The 21,182-nt window shown below is 43.2% G+C and overlaps 1 protein-coding gene across 1 annotated transcript; it reads right to left on the minus strand.

Moving 5' to 3' along the window:
• Window positions 1-3,425: 3,425 nt before the first annotated feature.
• pycr1b (pyrroline-5-carboxylate reductase 1b) lies at window positions 3,426-14,679 on the minus strand. Its single transcript, XM_072659901.1, has 8 exons — window positions 14,596-14,679; window positions 13,721-13,806; window positions 12,093-12,163; window positions 11,760-11,939; window positions 8,739-8,960; window positions 7,780-7,872; window positions 7,326-7,489; window positions 3,426-5,637 (listed from the first exon to the last, which is right to left on the minus strand). Exons 2-8 carry the CDS (start codon window positions 13,785-13,787, stop codon window positions 5,475-5,477), a joined length of 960 nt encoding a protein of 319 aa, XP_072516002.1. The 5' UTR covers window positions 13,788-13,806; window positions 14,596-14,679; the 3' UTR covers window positions 3,426-5,474.
• Between the last annotated feature and the right edge of the window lie 6,503 nt (window positions 14,680-21,182).

Consider the following 21,182-nt stretch of genomic DNA (forward strand, 5'->3'; position numbering starts at 1 on the left):
GGAGTATGTTCCTGATGATCAGGCAGTTAGACAGTAGGGCCACTTTAGCTGTGAAACTGTGGATGCACACCCATATGGTAGAGATACCTGATAAAACGGTAACCCAGTGTGTATTAAGAATCGTGCGAATCGTGATGTCAAGCCTCTCTGTGTGTGTCTTTAGACTCTCACCCCGGCTTTGGTCACGGAGGCCTTTCATGAGTACCATAAGGATGAGCAGCGGATTAACGCAGCGCTACACTGACCTCCTCCAGCCTAATTGTATCTGAGCTCTGTTCACTCTCCATTGCGAGTTCAGTCGTGGGCCTGGCTGGAGCCGCTGGCCCCCAGAAAAGGAAGCCAAAGTGATGATTCACTGCGGCTGGAGGCGAAGCGTCTAACCCAGCGTCAGACCTGCCCCTCTCTTCCTCTTTTTTTTTCCTCTCCCAGCCACCAGCTGCACAGCCACGATAAAAATTTCACTTCGCAGACCTATTTCTCTTTTTTTTTTCCCACACCAACCCCCCACGCCACCCCACCCCGCTACCTTCCCGTTACCTCTTTTCTGAGTACACTGATGCTGATGTGGCTTATGCAGAGAGTAGAAGGGTGGAGAGGATGATAAGGCGGCGGTTGACGGGGACTTAGCATGGCCTCTCGAACAAACGTCTCTCTTGATTGGTAGTGTTTCTTATGGTCGGCGGGGCAAGACGGCCGTGAAGAATGACTAATGCCAGCGTCGGGGCGGCTATGGGCTTTCTCTCTCTTTTTTTCTCCCTCTTCTTTCTAACAAGGCAAGGTGGTACAGCAGAGAATGTCAAAGCCAGCATGTTTCAGGAAAATAGCTCTCTAATAGGAGGTGTTTTTAGCGAGGAGTTATCAGTGCTCGAGAGTGGCGGGCCAGGCGAGGTGTAACCTTTGGAATAAAAGGCGGATTAGCCAGACACTTTAGTGCCTTCTTGACTTCCCATCATGCACACAAATAAACAGCGGCCTTGAGAGAAGGCGCCGCACAAGGCCAGCGCGTTTAATCGCTGCGGTGACACTGGAACTAATCCCGCCGCTTGCTTGTCATTCAAGGCGCTCGAGCGATGGGAAAACTTTCTCTCCCTCCCACACAAGGAAAGAGACAGGCACTTTCCATGTTTCTGATTATCACTCTTCTTATAATGAGGTCGAGTAATCTGCTCGACACGTCCGCCAGCAATTCGAGCGCTGAATTGTTTGGAAGGGAATTGGATGCAGCAGAATTGTCACTGGTGGGAAAGTGTAACCTGGGATTGTGAAGGAACAAGGTGCAGGTCATGTGACCTCAAGGAGCATCACGCTTGTAGACATAACGAAGCATTATCAGCTCGATTCGTCCCACATCCATCCTTCAAAAGCTCTGACATGTCAGCCAAAAGAGCCATTATATGGACAAAAGTATTGGGACACCTGCTTATTCATTGTTAGCTGAGAAATTAAGGGTATTAAAAATAATTGACCCTGCTTAATCCTGCTTTCGTTGGCTTTCCACTAGATTTTGGAGGAGCATTGCTGTGAGGATTTGACTGGATTCAGCAACAAGAGCATTAAGTGAGGTCAGGGTGTTGGATGAGCACCATCCCACCTCATCCCTATCTCCCCAGATTATCCCAGAAGTATTGAATGGTTCACCATCCGTCATTCCAGAGAACACAGTTCTCTCACTGCTCCACAGCTCCTCAATGCTGAGGGGCTTTATAGCCTCTCGAGCCTATGCCCGGCATTTGGCATGGTGCCATTAGGTTCATGTTAATCTGCTGTAGAGAGTCCTATTCTACTAGTAATGCTTCTCTACAGGGTCTAGACAAGCTGTGTGTGTGTGCATTTGCACATCTGCGTCAGCAATGAGGGCAACATGAAGGATTCATCAGATGGGGAGTCCACAAATATTTGGACATATAGACACATGTATTTCCATGTGATACCAGATATACCAGTTGCCGCTGACCACCCAAATGCAGTGATGCTGCATTCCATTCCACAGGGTTCCTAAGCAGAACCCTTGGCGGTTTAACGCTAGGGGGCAATTGCAACAGCTACCAGCTACCATGGTGCTGAATGATGAGGGGGTGGGGGGTGGGGGTGGGGGGAGCCATCCTACCTACCTAAAGAGAGTGAGGCTAATTACGCTCTCCAGGACTCCCGGGCATGGTTGGCTGTGGCATCACCAGGGTTTAAACCTTCAGCCTCCTGATGACAGGGCCAGTCCCCGGTGATTCCACAGCCACCTGTGACCTGGAGTCCAACAGAGCACCAATATTGAGCCTTGCACTCAAATGTTTAAGGACCATTTTAGTGCTTCATTAATAACATTCAACATGACCTATCCACACAAAGCTTTTGACAACATTTGTATATTATTATGTTATTATAAATTAATAAATAACCAAAACAATGCATCAATGGTGTTTTTGTAGTGGTAATGTAGGTAGCTCTGCATTGCCTCTACATCATTCACTCCCATTGGCATCATCAACCCTTCCATGCTCCATGCTCCTAGCTCACGACTTCATCAGAGTGAACTTTGACATGCGGGTCATCTCCAAGGTGTCCCGTTGCAAATGACGCTGACAGCAGAGCTCTAAAAAAGGCGCCCGTCTCTGCAGGCCACCAATCGTCGCTCATCTCCATGTCAGCAGGGGAGAAAAAAATCTATACAAAATTCTGTGCTATAAATAGCCGGGGCCTCTGGCTGTCTCGTGTAATACCAGTGGGGCTGGGAGCATACCTTTCTTATCACAGGAGAATTTCATAGTCCACCCACACACAAACAGGCTGGCATTGTGGTGCAAAAGTGTGTATTTTACAATGAAGACAGGTGGGCTCATCTTGAGGTGTAAAATTATGGCCTGTAAATTACTGGCGCCGATATTATTTCAGAACAAGAGACTACACAATAAAGTCCTGTTGTGTAAAATCCTGTGAGCTTGTGTTTTACTGTAAGTTGCAACAAGGAAGGTAAAGTGGCTCAGAGGGTGCTTGCACAACATTACTCTTTGCTGAGCACAGCTTGCCCTGCAATACCTGTTTAACAAGGGTCAGGAACACTTGATTTGGGTGTTTATTCCATTATATTAAAATTCCAGCAGCTCTTTAGAAATGTTCCCAGCTTGTTATAAAAATATTTATTTGTTTTCACTCTTAACAAGGTTTAGCTTCAGTATTGACTATATTTAAGACCTCAAGCCAGGTTTGGGTAATAGACAGTTCTTTAGTTTTTTAGTAAGCATGTAATTTCTGATCTTCTGATCTAATTTTGGGTCCGAAAAGTCAAATTAGACCTCATTAGGAGTTAAAATTGACTATAAATTAAAAATCACATGACTACTGACCATTAAGCAGTTTGCTGAGGTATTTCTGGGACTTGACACTGTACATCTGAATCATGTTACAGAGGCAAGAGAGTGTACTGTTCAGAGTCTTGCTCAGAGATTTTTATTGGTCTCAAAAAACTAAACATACAGACGTCTCAACAGATCCACTACTGGGGTTCAATGGAACCTCCTACTGCCCAGATACTTCCAGATCTTAGCATGTACAGCCATTTCGAGCTATTCTTTGTCCCGCAGACCTGCAAATAAATGATACAGCACACAGGTAATTACAGGGTCCTAAAGCTGCTTGTCCTGTAAGGTTGACTAATGGGCTTCAGGGAAAGGTCTCCAGTTAATTCAATTACCAAGACATAAATTATTCACACCAGCCCCTTGCTATAATTATACACCAGGAACAAATAAAAGGAACTTTTTCCTAATCAGAAGCTCATTTCGCCTGCAATGTTCTCGGAAGGCACTACGAGTTTCACTGCACTCAGCTAAAAAAAACACGGCAAATAAAAAGGTGTTTCTCAGTTCATGGTTAGCACCTTTAATATGGGTTTAATGCTGCTGTAACAAATGCCCGCGTGGTCCTGAAGCAGGTAACGGAGCTTCGTCCATTCTCCGTCCCTTTCAGCACACTGTAACGTCTCACAAGCAGATTACTAAATACTTTGGTTGGCTGACAGTCCCATTTTCTCCACTCATTTTCAGGTAGTAACAGTAAGGTAACTTTATACATTAGGCAAATTCCATACATGTTCCATACATTACAGTGCATCTCAAGTATGGGTTCGAGACAGCACTTTAAACTCACTGGCCTTTTTTTTGGTTTCGTTTTTTTATAAACAAAGAACATGAACAAATGAGATCAACATGACTGATGGGTGTTGCACTCGCACGCTCAGGAAGGAGATCTTTGAGATTTCTTAGAAATTCTCAGGAGGGCCAGTGCCATGAATTTACAAAGTCAGCACTTACAAACATCCAAAATGCTCTTAACTTGAGCGCTCGATAACGTACCAAGTGACTATTATTTCACTCATTACGAAGTGTTGACCGACTGGTATTTTCAAATTATGTCAAATAAATAAATAAATAAATAAATAAATAAATGGTTACAAGGTTTTCATATGACAACAGTGATCTACAATACTGTTTGTTTGTTTATTTATTTATTTATTCATTTATTCATTCATAACCCAATAAAATTTTTAAACCCACTTACTTGGGAGGAGGGTGGGGACGAGCACCTGCCACCTCAATACACATGAAACTAGCCACCGCCTTTTTTCGAACTGCCGCCTGCGCAGGATCATTAGCCGCTCAGAGGAAAATGTCAGATCCTCAGCTCTGATACAGCTTCACTCATCACAATGTGAATGATGAGCTGTCCAATGATGTCACTTTAGCAGCAGTTTGAAAAGATGCAGCTGGCTGCACATACTAGTCCATACCCTTCCAGCACTTGTAGCACTGTGTGATAGGGGGAGTCCTAACCAGTGAGTAGGGGGAGGGATTTGGTAAAAATGAAAATAGCAAAGGGAGCTTTCTGACATTTACGCAGTATTGTAATGACTATACCATCATAGGCCTGTTCCTTACAATGCTTTTAGTCAAACTGAGCCTGAACACGACCTGACAAACGTCAACCATTAAAAAGAGACAAAGTATGCAAGTACAGATGAACAGAAAACAGTTTCCCACTGGCTTGGCGGTTCAGCTTTTTCTTAAAGACGGGAAGTCTATAACGTCACGTGGAGCATCTGCTGCCTGCTAACTCTCAATGCTGCTCCCTGGGGAGTGCATTGTCTGCCACTGCAAGGAGGCACTAGGTGACAGACAGCATGCTAGAAATGCACTTCTGTTCATCTCAGTCTGTATATGTGTGTGTATGTGTGTGTGTATATGTGTGTGTGTGTGTATATGTGTATGTGTGTGTGTATATGTGTGTGTGTGTGTATATGTGTGGACGGATATCATCTCCAACTACTCTGTCCAAAATTTGTCAGAATGGCTGGGTAACATCTGTAGGCGCCTGAAGGAGCTTGAAGGAATATGGAGTGAATGAGTGTGTGTGTGTGTGTGTGTGTGTGTGTGTGTGTGTGTGTGTGTGTGTGTGTGTGTGTGTGTGTGTATAGAACTTTTCTCTTAGACTTTCTTGATCCCACTCCTGTTATTGAAGAGGTTCACTCTGTTCTTGGTTGCCACTGACGTGTCGGAGATGCCCGGCTGCTGCAGCACTTTGTCCAGTGTGGTCTTTTTGATAGCAGCAGGAGATATATTCTCTTGGTCAGCAAGACACTGCAGCTCTCTGTAAACCAGAAAGGAATTAATGTATAAGAGAGAAATTCATGAAGTCAAAAAGACATGACAAGACCACAACTCGAGCCAGCGCTTCACCATATATTAGGGATGCACAGGGATATCGGAATCATCGGTATCAGCAAGTAATTGCTTAAAAAAAAAACATAACAGGGTCTCCAGAGTGGCGCAGCTGTCTAAGCGTTAGCCCGATCATTGAAAGATTGGATAGGCCCCGTATCACTTTGCACAATCGGAGCCACTGCAGGTGTCTGTTAGCTGATTTGGAACCGAATTGGAGGTTAGTGCTCTTCTCTAAGCGTGTTGAGCTGTCTAATGGTGCTGTCCAGGGGCTAGCCATCACATGCTGAGTACTGGTAGCACTGTGTGATTCCTAACTAGTGGGAGGGAAACGAAAATGACCCAAGACCACGTTCACACCAGGTCACTTTTAGTATCTGCATTGTATCCTGATAAGATTTTAGCCACATGCGTTTACACTAGGTAGTCCAATGCGTCTCTGGTTAGTCAGACCGAAATCAGATTGCTGTGCGGGACAGACTATGTAGAATCGCTCAGTGCACTGCAATTACTACTGAAGTTTGGTTGTACTGAGAGGGGTTCTGGGTATGGAATGCATCTTGGCGAGATGGATGTGTTTACACTGCTATAATGCGGTTATAGCGGACCACCTCCTGAAGTGGTTTGAGAGATCGGATTTGCATCTGGTTTAGATGCGTTTTGGGTGCGTTCACACTTGCAGTTTTATGTGGCTTGGACGTATACAGATCTAATCCTGATACTCAAGATGTATGAAGTGACTGGGTGTAAATGGACTCTAAATTTAATCAGCATCAGACAGATGTGTAGATTTCACACTGATCTTTGATTGCGTATTTATGGATCTCCAGAATAGCGTAATTCTTAGGTGATGCTGGACCACTGCACTGAAATACCTGCATGTTATTCATTTTACTGCATTTGCGGAACTGCAGCAGAGCATCTGCACCCTGGGAGGGAAGAAGAGCATTGGAGAGAGGGTTGACAGCGATGGCAGCAGACATGAGCTTTTATTAAATTACGCAACACAACAAAGACGCTGCTTTTCAGCAGCCAAATTACCATCCAGAATTTTCAGCCCTCGCGCCCTTTTTCTAAGCTAATCAGCACCTACTAAAGTTTACCAGCGCAAGCATTTGACAAAGGCAAGAGAGAGCTTGTCGCACCACCCTCTACCTGGGCCCTCAGCCCTTCCAGCAAAATCACCAGGCTCCAACTTCAAAGTTTAGATGTGGACTGGTGGCCAACAGTGCCAAGAGCCCTCTTGCTGCTGTCGTCCCGTCTCAGGCATATTAATAAACAGTACTCAGTGCCTCTTTGCATCTCAGAGCAGGTAAACACAAGTAAACACTCTTATCTAAGATAAAGGCTTTTAAATAATGGGCTTATGTGCCTAAAACATCTGCACAATACTGTATGTTCTAAATATATGGGTTAACCAGGTGAGTGGGGGTTCACGTATTAAGACTGGTCTGTGAGACCATACATCCCAGCCAACATGCTTATATGAGGCTCACATGGGTGGGATGTGGGCTAGCTGGGTCCAAATTGGGTCCATGTTTAACCCCTCCTGGTCCCATCACTGACCCTGGTGGGCATCTATATGTGAGCTGCTGTCCAAAGTTACATTAGGAGTACCTGGTCCTTATACATGAAGCCTCCACAGCGTTGATGAGAAGGCTCCGGAAGCCACCGCTCTCCAAGAAGTGCAGGGCGTGGATGGTGGCGCCCCCTGGTGAGCACACCTGGTCCTTCAGCTGGCCTGGATGCTGCTCAGAGTCCAGCAGCATTTTAGCAGCACCCTTCAGAGAGGAAACAAGACACTTTGTGCGTTATATCTATCTATCTATCTATCTGTCTGTCTGTCTGTCTGTCTATATATATATATATATATATATATATATATATATATATATATATATATATATATATAAATAAAATATAGTGATTATATGTACCACCCCATCCAGAAGTGTAATGTGTATTGTAGATCAAATATTCACAGAAATTCACCCTCACTAGATGGGTCCAAGAGTTTAGATCTTTGAGAAGTTTACAAGCACTAAAGGGAGGCAGTCTTTCTCTTACATACCAGCAGAGCCTGTGCACCCAGCCTCACAGCCAGCCTCCTTGGCAGACCCATCTTTACCCCGCCGTCAGCAAGAGCATCGAGAGCTGTGAAAGCCTGCATGAGCAGACACACAAACAATGAACACCTCAGCAATGGTGCAATGGCAGAAATACAGAAAAGGCACAAACATGCTACTATCGTCAACACAGTGTTTTAGAACAGCTACAGGAAAAGAAAGTGTCATCACATTTCTAAGGACCCACCGGCAGATCTGCTCTTCATTCTCCTAACTACATACACATTACATCCACACAGTAGGTTACTGGATATGGTTTAAGTTTAGTAGCTGAATAGGCATAAAGTAGGAGCAGTGGTGGCACAACGGTTAGAGCTCTGGGCTATTGCTGACAGGGTTGTGGGTTCAATACCCGGGCTCGACAAGCTGCCACTGGCCCTAGAGCTAGTTCACTAGTGTGTGTGTGTGTGTGTGTGTGTGTGTTCAGTACCACAAATGGGTCAAATTACATTTATGTATGTATATATAAATTACACACACACACACACACACACACACACACACACATACACACCTATATACATCTTACGTTCAATATGTTGATAGGGGTAGAATAGCTGTAATTCGGTCTTAAAATAAAATAATAAATAAATAAAATAATAAATAAATAAGTAAATCGATTTTAAAACTTTTGTAGGGGGGGTACTATTTTGCCTTATTTCTCCCAGTTATGAAATAAGTTTTAGGCCAAAATCTAGCATAAAACAACGCTTCAGTCATCATATTTATGACTATTTAAAAGTTCTATATTGTATGAAATTCTTCAGATGTCTGGCTCCACTCACCACCTCTATAAACGACTCTGACTCCAGAACAGACCATTTCACATCATATCACTCTGAATGTTGATCAGAATCAATTCTGAGAGTTCAGAATCGATTCACACCCAAAAAGCCTGACTCACATAAGCTGGCCCGCTACCGCTGAGTCCGGTAACGGCGTCTATCAGGTCCTCCTCCACCTCTGTGCAGAATCCCACGCTGGCCATCAGCTGCTCCAGCAGCTTCCCATCCTCCACCTCGGCGTGGGTGCCGGTGGCATAGACCGTGGCTCCCTCGCGCACCACCACCGGAGTGTTAGTCATGCAGCGCATCACCTTAGGGCCGGCACGGTACTGGAGCAACTTCTGTAGCAAGAGAGAGAGAAAGAGAGAGAGGACAGATGATGTGAGGGGGGAGGACACGGGGGGAGGACGAAGAAATACAAGCATACACTACAACATACACAACATGTCCAAATGTTTGTGGACACCCCTTCTAAGGATTTAATGCGTTTAGCTACTTTAAGTTGCAGCCATTGTGGACACAGATGTGCAGACGCACTCACACACACACACAGCCTGTCTGGTCTGTAGAGAAGCGCTGCCAATAGAATAGGACTCTCTGGAGCAGATAAACATGAACCTATTGGCACCATGCTGCCTAATGCCAGGCGTGGGCTAGAGGGGTATAAAGCTCCTCAGTATTGAGCTGTGGAGCAGTGGAGCTGTGTACTCCGGAATGGTGATGCTCTATTTCAATACTGTATAGAGCCATATTACTGGGAACAGAATTTCGGACACGTTGTTGTGCAAAGTGAGCTCACTGCTGTTCGTCAACAGAGGTTGTCGCATGTGAATGTAAGTCTTATTCTATGTTTGTTTATGTACATAGTTATATATTGCAGTGCATTGTGTGATTGTTAGAGTGAACTGAAAATGGTGGAACCCCAAAGCAGTGCACTGTATAGTTTTAGACACAGCCTCTGTTGTTACAGCATTACATTAAAGCAGCTTTATGTGAGAATTGCCATTCCCTGCTCCTGAGCTCCCCCTGCAGTCAGGAAGTGTAATTTGCGCTTAGGCCAACGCTAAAGGACAGGCTTTACACGTGCATTTCTGGACATCCAGAGAGATTCAACGCTTCACTGAAAGCAAAAGAGGCATGTGCACTGAGGCGGTAACATTAAAGGACTTTACACAAAAAAAATACATTGTCTTGTCAGACAGAGATGCTATTACAGTGCTGTTACAGTCAGTGTGCTATTAACAGAAATTTGAAGTCATAATATTAAGGTCAAAATATTACATACTGTTGCTTTAAATTTGTAAATAAGTTATCCTCCTTGTTTTTTTCGGGACGATAAACGGTCTTAATGCTATTTATACGAAATTACTGTAATATTAAGACCATTTTAGCATGCACGCCATACCCCACTACCCGCCGCAGTCTGCCCTGTGTATATGGAGGCACACTTATTCATGTCCATGCACTCTTTTCCTAGTTATCATGACAGACCTACACGGATCTCTCCTCTTCCTGTCTTTTGCTCTTTAAGGAAGTAAAGAAAATTGTAAACTATTTTTTTTTTTATTGTTAGAGATGTAAAATCCTACGCAGCAGCTTCACTCAAATAGGGGCATGGCCATTCTGACAACAGGCAAGTGACGGACGCCTGCTCTCATTTATGAAACTGATTTGGTGAGGGGAAATTAAAAAAAAAGAAATAAGTAAAGAAATAAATAAACCCTGCAAAAACAAACCCGGCAGAGGAAGCCCACTGTGGTGCTTTTCAGAAAACAGGGCGTCTAATTGAGGAAATCAAAGTTAGGCTCTTTGTTCTGGGCGCTTTCTGGAGGAGAAAGCAATGCAAGCAATACAGAGTGAAAAGCTGGATTGGGTTCATAAAAGAGAATAATGCATGGCCTCAGGGAGTAGCTTGTTTGGCAGGAAGGAAGAAAGGGAATAAATACAGTGTGCATGCTTAAGTAAGCACGTTAGCAAAAACGAGGGCCAATCACACTCAAACACCATCATTTTTAAGACACTATCAGGAATTGCTGAAACAGAGCGGACTTTCACGCCTTCAGGACTTACTAGCTGAGGGTGCACTGAACCTACCTATTGTTGCAGTGGTTACTTTCTGAAAGATTCAGGCTGGTATGAAGCTTATGCATGTTATGACATTTTGCAAATCCATACATTGTGTCCAAATTTCATTAAAATTGGACCAATAGAAATGCTCCAAAATGACTTTCACATTGGCTTCCATTGAGAGTTTTTTTTTACCTTCTCCGGTAAAGTTGTTTTTATTGGTGTGACAGTGAGGTTAGCTGCGTTTGTTTTAACCCAAATAATGCATGCTTACTACTGCTGTTAATACTGAATGGCTCAGAGCTCAGTGAGAAAGCACATTAACACAATTTATCCCTTAATCCAAACATAGTCAATTGGTGTCTGATGTTTGCTTTTTTTTTTTTTCCTTCAAAGTCTAAAATATCTAAAAGCCAGTGTAAGTCCATGTCACCTAAATTCTTTTTGTGTGGCACAGACGTCAATTAGATTAGTCTTGAAGCTCCTGTGTAAATTCTATAGAAGTAAACATCCCACACCAAACATGTCGTAATCAACTATATACTCTATAAGTGATTATATTTAGGGTATGAAACTAATATGCATATTAGATTTGTCTGTGAACCGTTACTTTAAGGTTTATTACTCAGTAACTACTGTCAATTATTTATTAGCTACTATGAAACTAATACGCAGGATAAGTTTTAAAGGAATAGTTTGACAAAAAAATAAATTGTGATTTATGACGCAGTTAATCAGCCAGGACATGTTGTATATCTACGTTTTCTTCTTCAAACACTGGATTTGGACTTTCATCAATATCCAAACATGGTAAACACATGCCAAAGTCTTATTATTTAGTACAATCTTATAAATAAATATCTGAATGAATATTTTGATGTTTTGATGAGTTCTAAACTAAAGAAGCACACTTCAGATTATCCAACATGTCTTGGCTAAATGACTAAACCTGGGATCAGTAATAAATCACGTTAATTATTTATATATATATATATATATATATATATATATATATATATATATATATATATATATATATATATATATATATATATATATCACATTAGTCGTACCTTCTCAATGGAGCTAATTGTGACTCCAGCAGCACAGGAAACAATGAGGTGCCGGTCTTCAATATCTGGTCCGATTTCATCCAAAACAAAAGGGATGATGTGAGGCTTGACGGCCAGGAAGAGAACGTCACTCTTATGCGTGGCTTCCTTGTTGCTGGTTGTGAGGTTCACCCCCAATTTCTGAAGGGCCAATAGAAAGAAAGTTGTAAAAATAAAGAATTGCAAATCATATCATATCATATCCTATATATAAACACTCATGACCAGTTGGAACATCTCGATTCCCAAATACACACACACACACGCTGGCCTTCTGAGGCTTAACATACTGACCCTGAGCCCAGACACTGTTGGCAGATCTGAATCTGGGGAACTGGCAGTGATCCGGTGAGCAGCAATTACACCTGAGATAAAAACAGAGGAGAGCCAAAGGCAATGAGAGGGAATGAACAGTGTGAGAGCAGGTGGGCAGAACATCCTAAACACATACTGAAGTAAAAAGTTCTGCTACATCAGGGGAAAAGATGACTCAAGCACAAGTAAAATTAGCCGAGCAAACAACAACCAGTTCCAAGTGCAAAAGTTCCTTAAATACAACTAAATTCCCTGTACAACACCAGCGGAAGCAGCTACTGGCAGTGCTTTATATATTATATAAATATACGCTTACATATCTAACGCTTTAGCCACAAGCTCATGTGTTACCCCCAAGCTAGCAAACTCGCCACAAGCTATGGATGCTATTTACAGCACGACAATACAACTGTTAAACCTGGAGTGTTTGGAACTGTCTAAGACTCATTGTGTCTCTGTTCTGGATTATTTTGCTCCCAAATAAAATGCTAAAGTTCTAAAGTGAGATGTTTAAACGACCACAAAGCAAAGCAGTCCAGTAGCTGAACCAACACAGTAGCTGTCTCATGTTTTGAGATGCCCAGTTCTAACAGTTTTATCCTGGTACCACCAGACCTGGCTCTCCACTACCACTGCTGCCCGCTGTCCTGCTCTGGGCCTCGCATTGGCTCATTTCCCCTGCCTGGACTTTCTGTTTTGTTTATTGTTGTTTTTTATTCCTGTTTTGCTTTTTAGTGTCATTATCTGGTGTCGACCAGAGGAGGAAGACCTTTTGAGTCTTGGTTCCTCTCAAGGTTTCTTCCTTTCGATTTGAGGGAGTTTTTTGGCTCGGTATGGCTCGGACCCATAAAAATACACTTGAATAGATTTTTTTTATTTGCCTAAATGTGAAGGGGATGAAAGGGAACTGGGTAAAAAACAAAAGTAAATAAATAAATTAATTAATAAAATAATAAAATAAAAAAATAAATAAATATATATGTACAATTTAATAGTACAATATATACACACATATATACATAACATTATATATATATATATATATATATATATATATATATATATATATATATATATATATATATATAGATAGATAGATAGATAGATATATAGAGCGCGAGAAAGGGGGAAAAAATCACTAAAGTACATGTAATTATACTAATCAAGTAAATCCTGGCATGCATATCGTCCAATGAAAAACATGTATCTCCAAAATGGTGACTCTACAGGGGATGGCAAAAACTCTCTTAACTCTGAATAAAAGTTCATGTAAAATAAAAGTTTATTTAGAGCATTTTTCGAGTTATTATTTTAGAGTGATTGAGAGCATTTCTATTGGTCTGTTCATCTATTCAGAGATATTTACACGGAGCAGCAACAGGAGAAAACTAAAACATGGAGAAAACTAAAAACTGACAAAAATGGATATGCATGTTTTTCTTTGGACAGCAGCGATATTTAAACTGACCATGACAACTCAAAGCAAACTCAATTAAAAAGATCATAACCTTAAGATCATAAATGAAGAAGTAAAACCGCAGTTTGGTTGATGTTTTAAGTATTGTTTAGGTCGTGGTCACCATGCCCATACCCATGCCGTGTCTTACCTGCAGCGGTGAAGCCCTTTACCAAAGCGTGGGCCAGCTGGCCCGCTCCAATGAACCCTACACTCATGTTGTTTACTCCAGCAGACCTGCCAATCAGACCAGGAACAAAGTCACATTTCACTCCCAACACAGACGAAACAGAAGGACAAAATCTGATCTGTCTAATATTTACATCATAGAAATAATTAAGATTAAGATCAATTAAGAGCATATTTAATGGCCAGTGCACAGTAGTGCAACAAAATCTAACCCTGGCCTTTGTGGGCAGTGAGCACAGCCACCTCAGCCATGCCGGTCCAGGGGATCGAACCGTTGACCTTCCGGTGCCACTCTCAAAACATTAGGCCATGGCTGCACCACATGCTGATGATGCTGATTAGTGTGTGTGTGTGTGTGTGAGCTGGATTTATGACCTCAGGGCACATATTCCTTACATCAGGGGTGCCCAACAAGCACCTCACCTGCACAGATTGGTCCAATGCACTTAATTAAGTTAGTGTCTGAGGAGCTGTATTGGGTGTGGGTCACTTCAGGGTCACTAAAATACACTACTGCAGGTTCAGACTGTTAACAGTAATACCTGTGTCTGCTATCTACGTGCTTACAGTAAACCCTGGGCCTGGACACAGTTTATCAGCGGGATCAAGCAACCTTAAACTAATTTAAGCTGCTGGACGATAACCCTTGAGTGCAAACACAAACATAGTAGAGTAATCTTAGGTCCGTTGATAAGCTGCATAGTTTTATGTGTTTTCAACACAGATAAGACGCCTCTGCCTCATTTTAGCATCATAAACGAAACGGACAACCCCAGCCCCCTTCATAACTCGACACACTGCCGTATAACCGCCATAAAAATCACTTTACAGCCTTACCTTCACGGCAAAACAAGCCCTGGTTACAGGCAAGAACAAAAACACCAGCTCTGTGTCAACGTGGCTTCCTACTTCTCAGCCATATGCGCGTCGTTCAGAAGCTTTGAGTGACGTTATGGCAAACCAATGAGAGGAGAGCGAGGCGCCCGTTTCAGCCAATCACCGAGAAGATACAGGCGTCTCTCGGCTTTATGGGTGGGGCTTGTAAGTAAGACGACGACGCCGTTGCATCATTTCCGATAGTAATGGAGAGGAGGCTGTGGGATGTAGGTCAAGTCCACAGCCATGGTCGCCTGAAACTGGCCTGTGTTTGTAGAAGCACATGAAGGGGGATTTTTTTTTTTAAATCATTTTTTTATAATAATTAATATTTTATTTTGTAAACAACCTTTTAACCCTTTACACATGATATAAATGAGAAACTATTGGAAATTATTTGATAATTGTTTGATTTCGCATGTATTATGGAGTCCCACAGGGTTCTATGGTGGGGTATATAAAACTGACAGTAGTGTAGGTATGAGAGTGAAAAAGTGTGGCTTTAAAAATAACATAATATATATCGCTGCTATTAAAATACTCTCCCATACGGAGTACAGTGATTTATACTCAAAATCCACTGAACTTTGTCTAATTAAACAGCACTAATTAAACTCTGTCATTACATGTGCAGTTGGTCAGTGTTCTTTAAGCATTGACCACATCCACGCTTGTAAAAGGTAAAGGTGCACGTATTTGTCACTGTACAGCGAAATGTGTCCTCCACATTTAACCCATCTGTGGTCGTGAACACACACGCACACACTCACACTAGTGAACTAGGGGCAGGGAGTACACACACACACACACACCCAGAGCGGTGGGCAGCCAACTCCAGCGCCCGGGGACCAGAGAGGGTGAAGGGCCTTGCTCAAGGGCCCAACAGCGGCAGCTTGCCGAGCCCGGGTATCGAACCCACAACCCTGTTATAAATAGCCCGGTGCTTTAACCGCTGAGCCACCACTGTATGCTCGCTTGTATTACGACCACAAAATTATTTTTCATAATTTTGCTAAAATATTGTCATATTGTCCATCCCTAGGATCAGAAGGTGGTTTTCTTAGACTCCCAGTAAATCCCATTCTAAAGACTATAGTGGCAGAACAGTAGGAAGTAAACAGGCACATTAACTACAGATATAGTGAGGGGTCACGTTTTCAGATTTGATCAGAGTATCCTCTTAATTCCTTAAGCAGCCTATGGACCGTCAGCAGGCCAAAACTGTTATTACAAACTTCTATTACCAAAGAATAGACACATAGTGATAGTAAAGAATAGTAATACACCTTAGTGAGTAATAAGCCATTCTGCATTAAGGGGTTATATTTTATTGACAAAAAATAACAAACAAACAAACAAACATGTGACTAACCCAACATAACTCATATTTCCTACATATTTCTCCATACATCTTTTATTCTAAAATGTCTATGATGTATATACTGTAATGTGTAGACTGTTGAAATTGTACTTATTGCTTGTAAGCAGTAATGCAGTCACTGTGGGACTCCTCTCTGTTTACAAAATGGATTAAAGCAGCGTTTCCCAGCCCTGCTCACATATCAGACACTTAGAACATTGAGGAAATTCCTAGAGTCGTTGGCAAAATACTTCACATGCTTTGCGTAGTCATGACAGCTGTCTGTTTCATGCATCTGGTCCTGTACTGTATATAGATCCATTAAAGCATACATATCTGAGTTTCACTGAATTTTGCTGCTGTCCAATGAAAACCATGTATCTGCAGTTTTCTCTGTTGGTTGAACCCTGTGTCAATACTTCTGGATGAGTTGACCAATAGAAATGCTCTAAATTACTTACTAAATGACATATTTAAATAAACTCGTATTTTACATTGGATTTCATTTAAAGTTAAGAGCATTTTTGCCTTCTCCTGTAAAATCACCATTATGGAGATTTACCAGCGATTTACCGAATAGATCATACGCATGAATCAGACCAATGACTATATGATTATTAGGCCTTTGATTATATGACTGAAGGACTGGGCTAATGGTGAGCACAGTAGGTTTGTGCACATCTTTTTAAACCATGCAGGTCAGCGACACTGGTCGCTCCAGCCCTGTTCTGAATCACAGCAGACTCTTCCCACACATACATGTGTGTGTTTCCACAGGGATCAGGACACACACTGTGTCTGAGAATCTGCGCACGACTTAACTTGGATTATCCCGGAATCCAAGCAACGCCTGTCTCCAGTCTGCCGGGCATGCTTTCAATACTTCAGTCTTCAAGAATCAAAGATCAGAAATATCAGTTCTCACCATTTACTCTAAAAAAAAGGCCAGCAGACACAAATGACAGCCTAATTACAGGTTTAGATGACCCATGATGACCCATGATGACCCATAAAGAACGGAGGAGTTTGTACTAATGAGCAAATCAATCATTTTTTGAGTTAACTCAACTTAGTTTAGTCAGTTTGATCAACAATCCACATTGAGATGAGCCTCAAAACATTGCTAAATGAGCTGCAGCTGAAACTGCTGGTTAAATACTGTGTAAGATGTTTAGTCTGTGGCTCCGCCCCCTCAGTCTGTTTTCTGTTCATTCCCCTCCACAGGTTAGAGCTCCCCCTATCACATGATATTCCCAGACTGGGAGGCTTTTGACTATGTAGCGCTGAGGCCTTGCTAGGATTAAAACTTCAGGGAATCGCCTCACAATTTATGAGCAGCAGTTAGACCGTAGGGCCGGTCGAGATCTTTAAAATTACACTGCACCAAACAGTTCTTAACTCTCTCAGACACAAAAATGTACATGATAACACAGCTCTAGAGTGGCACAACTGTCTAAATGCCAGCTTGCCAAGAGACTCAGGAGATCAGAAGTTGTCTCGACATGCTTAGAACGAGGGGTCATTAAAAATGAGTGGGGAACCGTGAGTGTGCTGTGTGGTTCTCATAGGCAGTGTGTGAGAGTTGATCGTCCTAAAGAAAGCTTTTCATTTCACTGGTTTTCATTGACTTGTGATCAAGTACAGTGCATCCGGAAAGTATTCACAGCGCTTCACTTTTTCCACATTTTGTTAGGTTACAGCCTTATTCCAAATTGTATTAAATTAATCTCTTTCCTCAAAATTCTACACAAAATACCCCATTATGACCATGTGAAAAAAGTTTTCTTGAGAGTTCTGAAAATTTATTAAAAATAAAAAACTAAGAAATCACATTTACGTAAGTATTCACAGCCTTCGCCATGAAGCTCAAAATTGAGCTCAGGTGCATCCTGTTTCCACTGATCATCCTTGAGATGTTTCTACAGCTTAAATGGAGTCCCCCTGTGGTAAATCCAGTTGATTGGACATGATTTGGAAAGGCACACACCTGTCTATATAAGGTCCCACAGTTGACTGCATGTCAGAGCGCAAACACCAAGCATGAAGTCAAAGGAATTGTCTGTAGACCTCCGAGACAAAATAGTCTCGAGGCACAAATCTGGGGAAGGATACAGAAAAATTTCTGCTGCTTTGAAGGTCCCAATGAGCACAGTGGCCTCCATCATCCGTAAATGGAAGAAGTTTGGAACCACCAGGACTCTTCCTAGAGCTGGCCGGCCATCTAAATTGAGCGATCGGGGGAGAAGGGCCTTGGTCAGGGAGGTGACCAAGAACCCGATGGTCACTCTGTCAGAGCTCCAGCGTTCCTCCGTGGAGAGAGGAGAACCTTGCAGAAGGACAACCATCTCTGCAGCAATCCACCAATCAGGCCTGTATGGCAGAGTGGCCAGGCGAAAGCCACTCCTTAGTAAAAGGCACAAGGCAGCCCGTCTGGAATTTGCCAAAAGGCACCTGAAGGACTCTCAGACCATGAGAAACAAAATTCTCTGGTCTGATGAGACAAAGATTGAACTCTTTGGTGTGAATGCCAGGCGTCATGTTTGGAGGAAACCAGGCACTGCTCATCACGAGGCCAATACCATCCCTACAGTCAAGCATGGTGGTGGCAGCATCATGCTATGGGGATGTTTTTCAGCAGCAGGAACTGCCAGACTAGTCAGGATAGAGGGAAAGATGAATGCAGCAATGTACAGAGACATCCTGGATGAAAACCTACTCCATAGCGCTCTTGACCTCAGACTGGGGCGACGGTTCATTTTTCAGCAGGACAACGATCCGAAGCACACAGCCAAGATCTCAAAGGAGTGGCTTCAGGACCACTCTGTGAATGTCCTGGAGTGGCCCAGCCAGAGCCCAGACTTGAATCCGATTGAACATCTCTGGAGAGATCTGAAAATGGCTGTGCATAGACGTCTCCCATCCAACCTGATGGAGCTTCAGAGGTACTGCAAAGAAGAATGGGCAAAACTGCCTAAAGAGAGGTGTGCCAAGCTTGTGGCATCATATTCAAAAAGACTTGAGGCTGTAGTTGCTGCCAAGGGTGGTTCTACAAAGTATTAAGCAAAGGCTGTGAATACTTATGTAAATATGATTTCTTTGTTTTTTAATTTTAATAAATTTTCAAAACTCTCAAGAAAACTTTTTTCACATGGTCATAATGGGGTATTTTGTGTAGAATTTTGAGGAAAGAGATTAATTTAATACAATTTGGAATAAGGCTGTAACCTAACAAAATGTGGAAAAAGTGAAGCGCTGTGAATACTTTCCGGATGCACTGTATATTTTGGCTCCACTTTGATTTGCAAATGATTTTTACACCATAGCCACACTTTTTCATAGCCATACACTTCTGATTTTTTTACACCCCTGAGGGCAGCTGGCAAACTGCTGCAATGGCCCATTCTAGGCTCTGTTACATGACGTGATATAGCTTGGTTATTCCCAAAATACGACGAACGCAGAGGAATGCTTTGCTGCTTTATATAGGCCTCGGCTTTAAACTGCAGCAGCTGTTTCCTGCTGTCAGCTGTAGAGCGTTAGATCATTAGCATGACTTTCCCAGTCCCAGTCCTGTCCTGGAGAAGCCCCACGCTGCCCCAGCACACCTGATTCGACACATCAGCTCGTCACCACACGCCTCATGAGGGGAAATGTGAGAGATAGGACAGTCGAGACCAGTGACTGTAAGAAACACGAACACTGTGGTTCTATTCCCTTCCGACCAAAGCTGTCCGCCATGTTGTCAAATTCGCAAACAGTGAAGACCAGAGGTGGATGCAGGCTTGCCCCTTTCTCTTAGACCAAGCGTGTATCAGGTGGGTTCTCACACAGGTCCCATCTAGGCCCCGTATGCAGTGTACAACCCTTCTGGTCCCATCACTGACCTTGGTGGGCATGTGTGGGGCCAACGTGCCACGTGGACATGTTAGCCAGGAAAGAGCTCTCCCAAACTAGTTCTTTAACAGTTCTTCAGTAAAGGCAGTGAAAGGAGCCATGACAAGCAATCCGAAGAACTGTATGTTCCACGTTGGCCCCACTTATGGATGCCCACCAGGGGCAGTGACGGGACCAGGAGGGGACCAGTTAGTTAAACATGGCCTGATCTGGGTTGTACACTGCACTTGGAGCCTAGGTGAAACCCATATGAGGTTACGTTGGGCTGAACTGGGAAGCCCAACTGGGTTCCAGTAACAACACATGTACAAGCCCACCTAGAACCCACCAACCTATGTTCCACCCATGGCATTTCTTTGGTGTGCACTTTAGAGTGGAGCTGAGTGATTTGGGACACAGCCGAAGTGTGGAACTATAGAACTCTCAGATATTTGGGTTTTGGAGCGTTTCTATGGGTCAGTTCCTCCTGAATTGTTTGCGCACTGTTCGGGCAGGTGGGACAGGTCCTAACAGGTGTGGGACATGAGCTGTCGGAGGGAACCTCTGTTCTACAGATGTTTTCTGTTCTGGCAGAAAGTTTGGGGAGAGCCAGCTTTGGCCTGAAAGGCGCGAGTGGATTTTTTTTTTTTTTTTGAATAACTCAATTAAATCCTCTCTGCGTGGCGCGAGTGTGGCTGTGTGCGCCCGCCGGAGCGTGCAGACACTCATTCGCCTTCACCCTCAAATCCCCCCAGATTTATTAAAAAATACCCAAACACACGAATCACTTCAGTCTGAAGAGACTCAGCCCAAGCGTGGACGACGATTTATGTCACTGTGATTAGGACGAGAGAGAGAGAGAGAGAGAGAGAGAGAGAGAGAGAGAGAGAGAGAGAGAGAGAGAGATACACACACACACTACACTGACAGTTTCTCTTAAGGGACTCGTTTAGTTTCAACAGAAGAAAGAGGGTGAGACAGACAGACAGAAAGATAAAGAGATAGACAGGGAGAGAGAGAGACATACAGAGAGATAGAGAGAAAAAGACAGGGAGAGAGAGAGAGAGAAAAAGGCAGCGTGACAGAGAGATGGGTAGAGAGAGAGTAAGGGAGACAGAGAGACAGGGTCAGAAAGACAGACAGAAGGAGAGAGAGAGACAGAGAGAGAGAGAGGTAAGGGGAGAGTGACAGAGAGACGGGCAGAGAGAGAGTGAGGGAGAGAGGGAGACAGAGAGACAGGGTCAGAAAGACAGACAGGGGGAGAGAGAGAGAGAGAGAGAGAGAGAGGTAAGGGGAGAGTGACAGAGAGAGACGG

This window comes from Salminus brasiliensis, chromosome 17 (genome assembly GCF_030463535.1).
Source record: "Salminus brasiliensis chromosome 17, fSalBra1.hap2, whole genome shotgun sequence".
NCBI classification, from domain to species: Eukaryota; Metazoa; Chordata; class Actinopteri; order Characiformes; family Bryconidae; genus Salminus; species Salminus brasiliensis.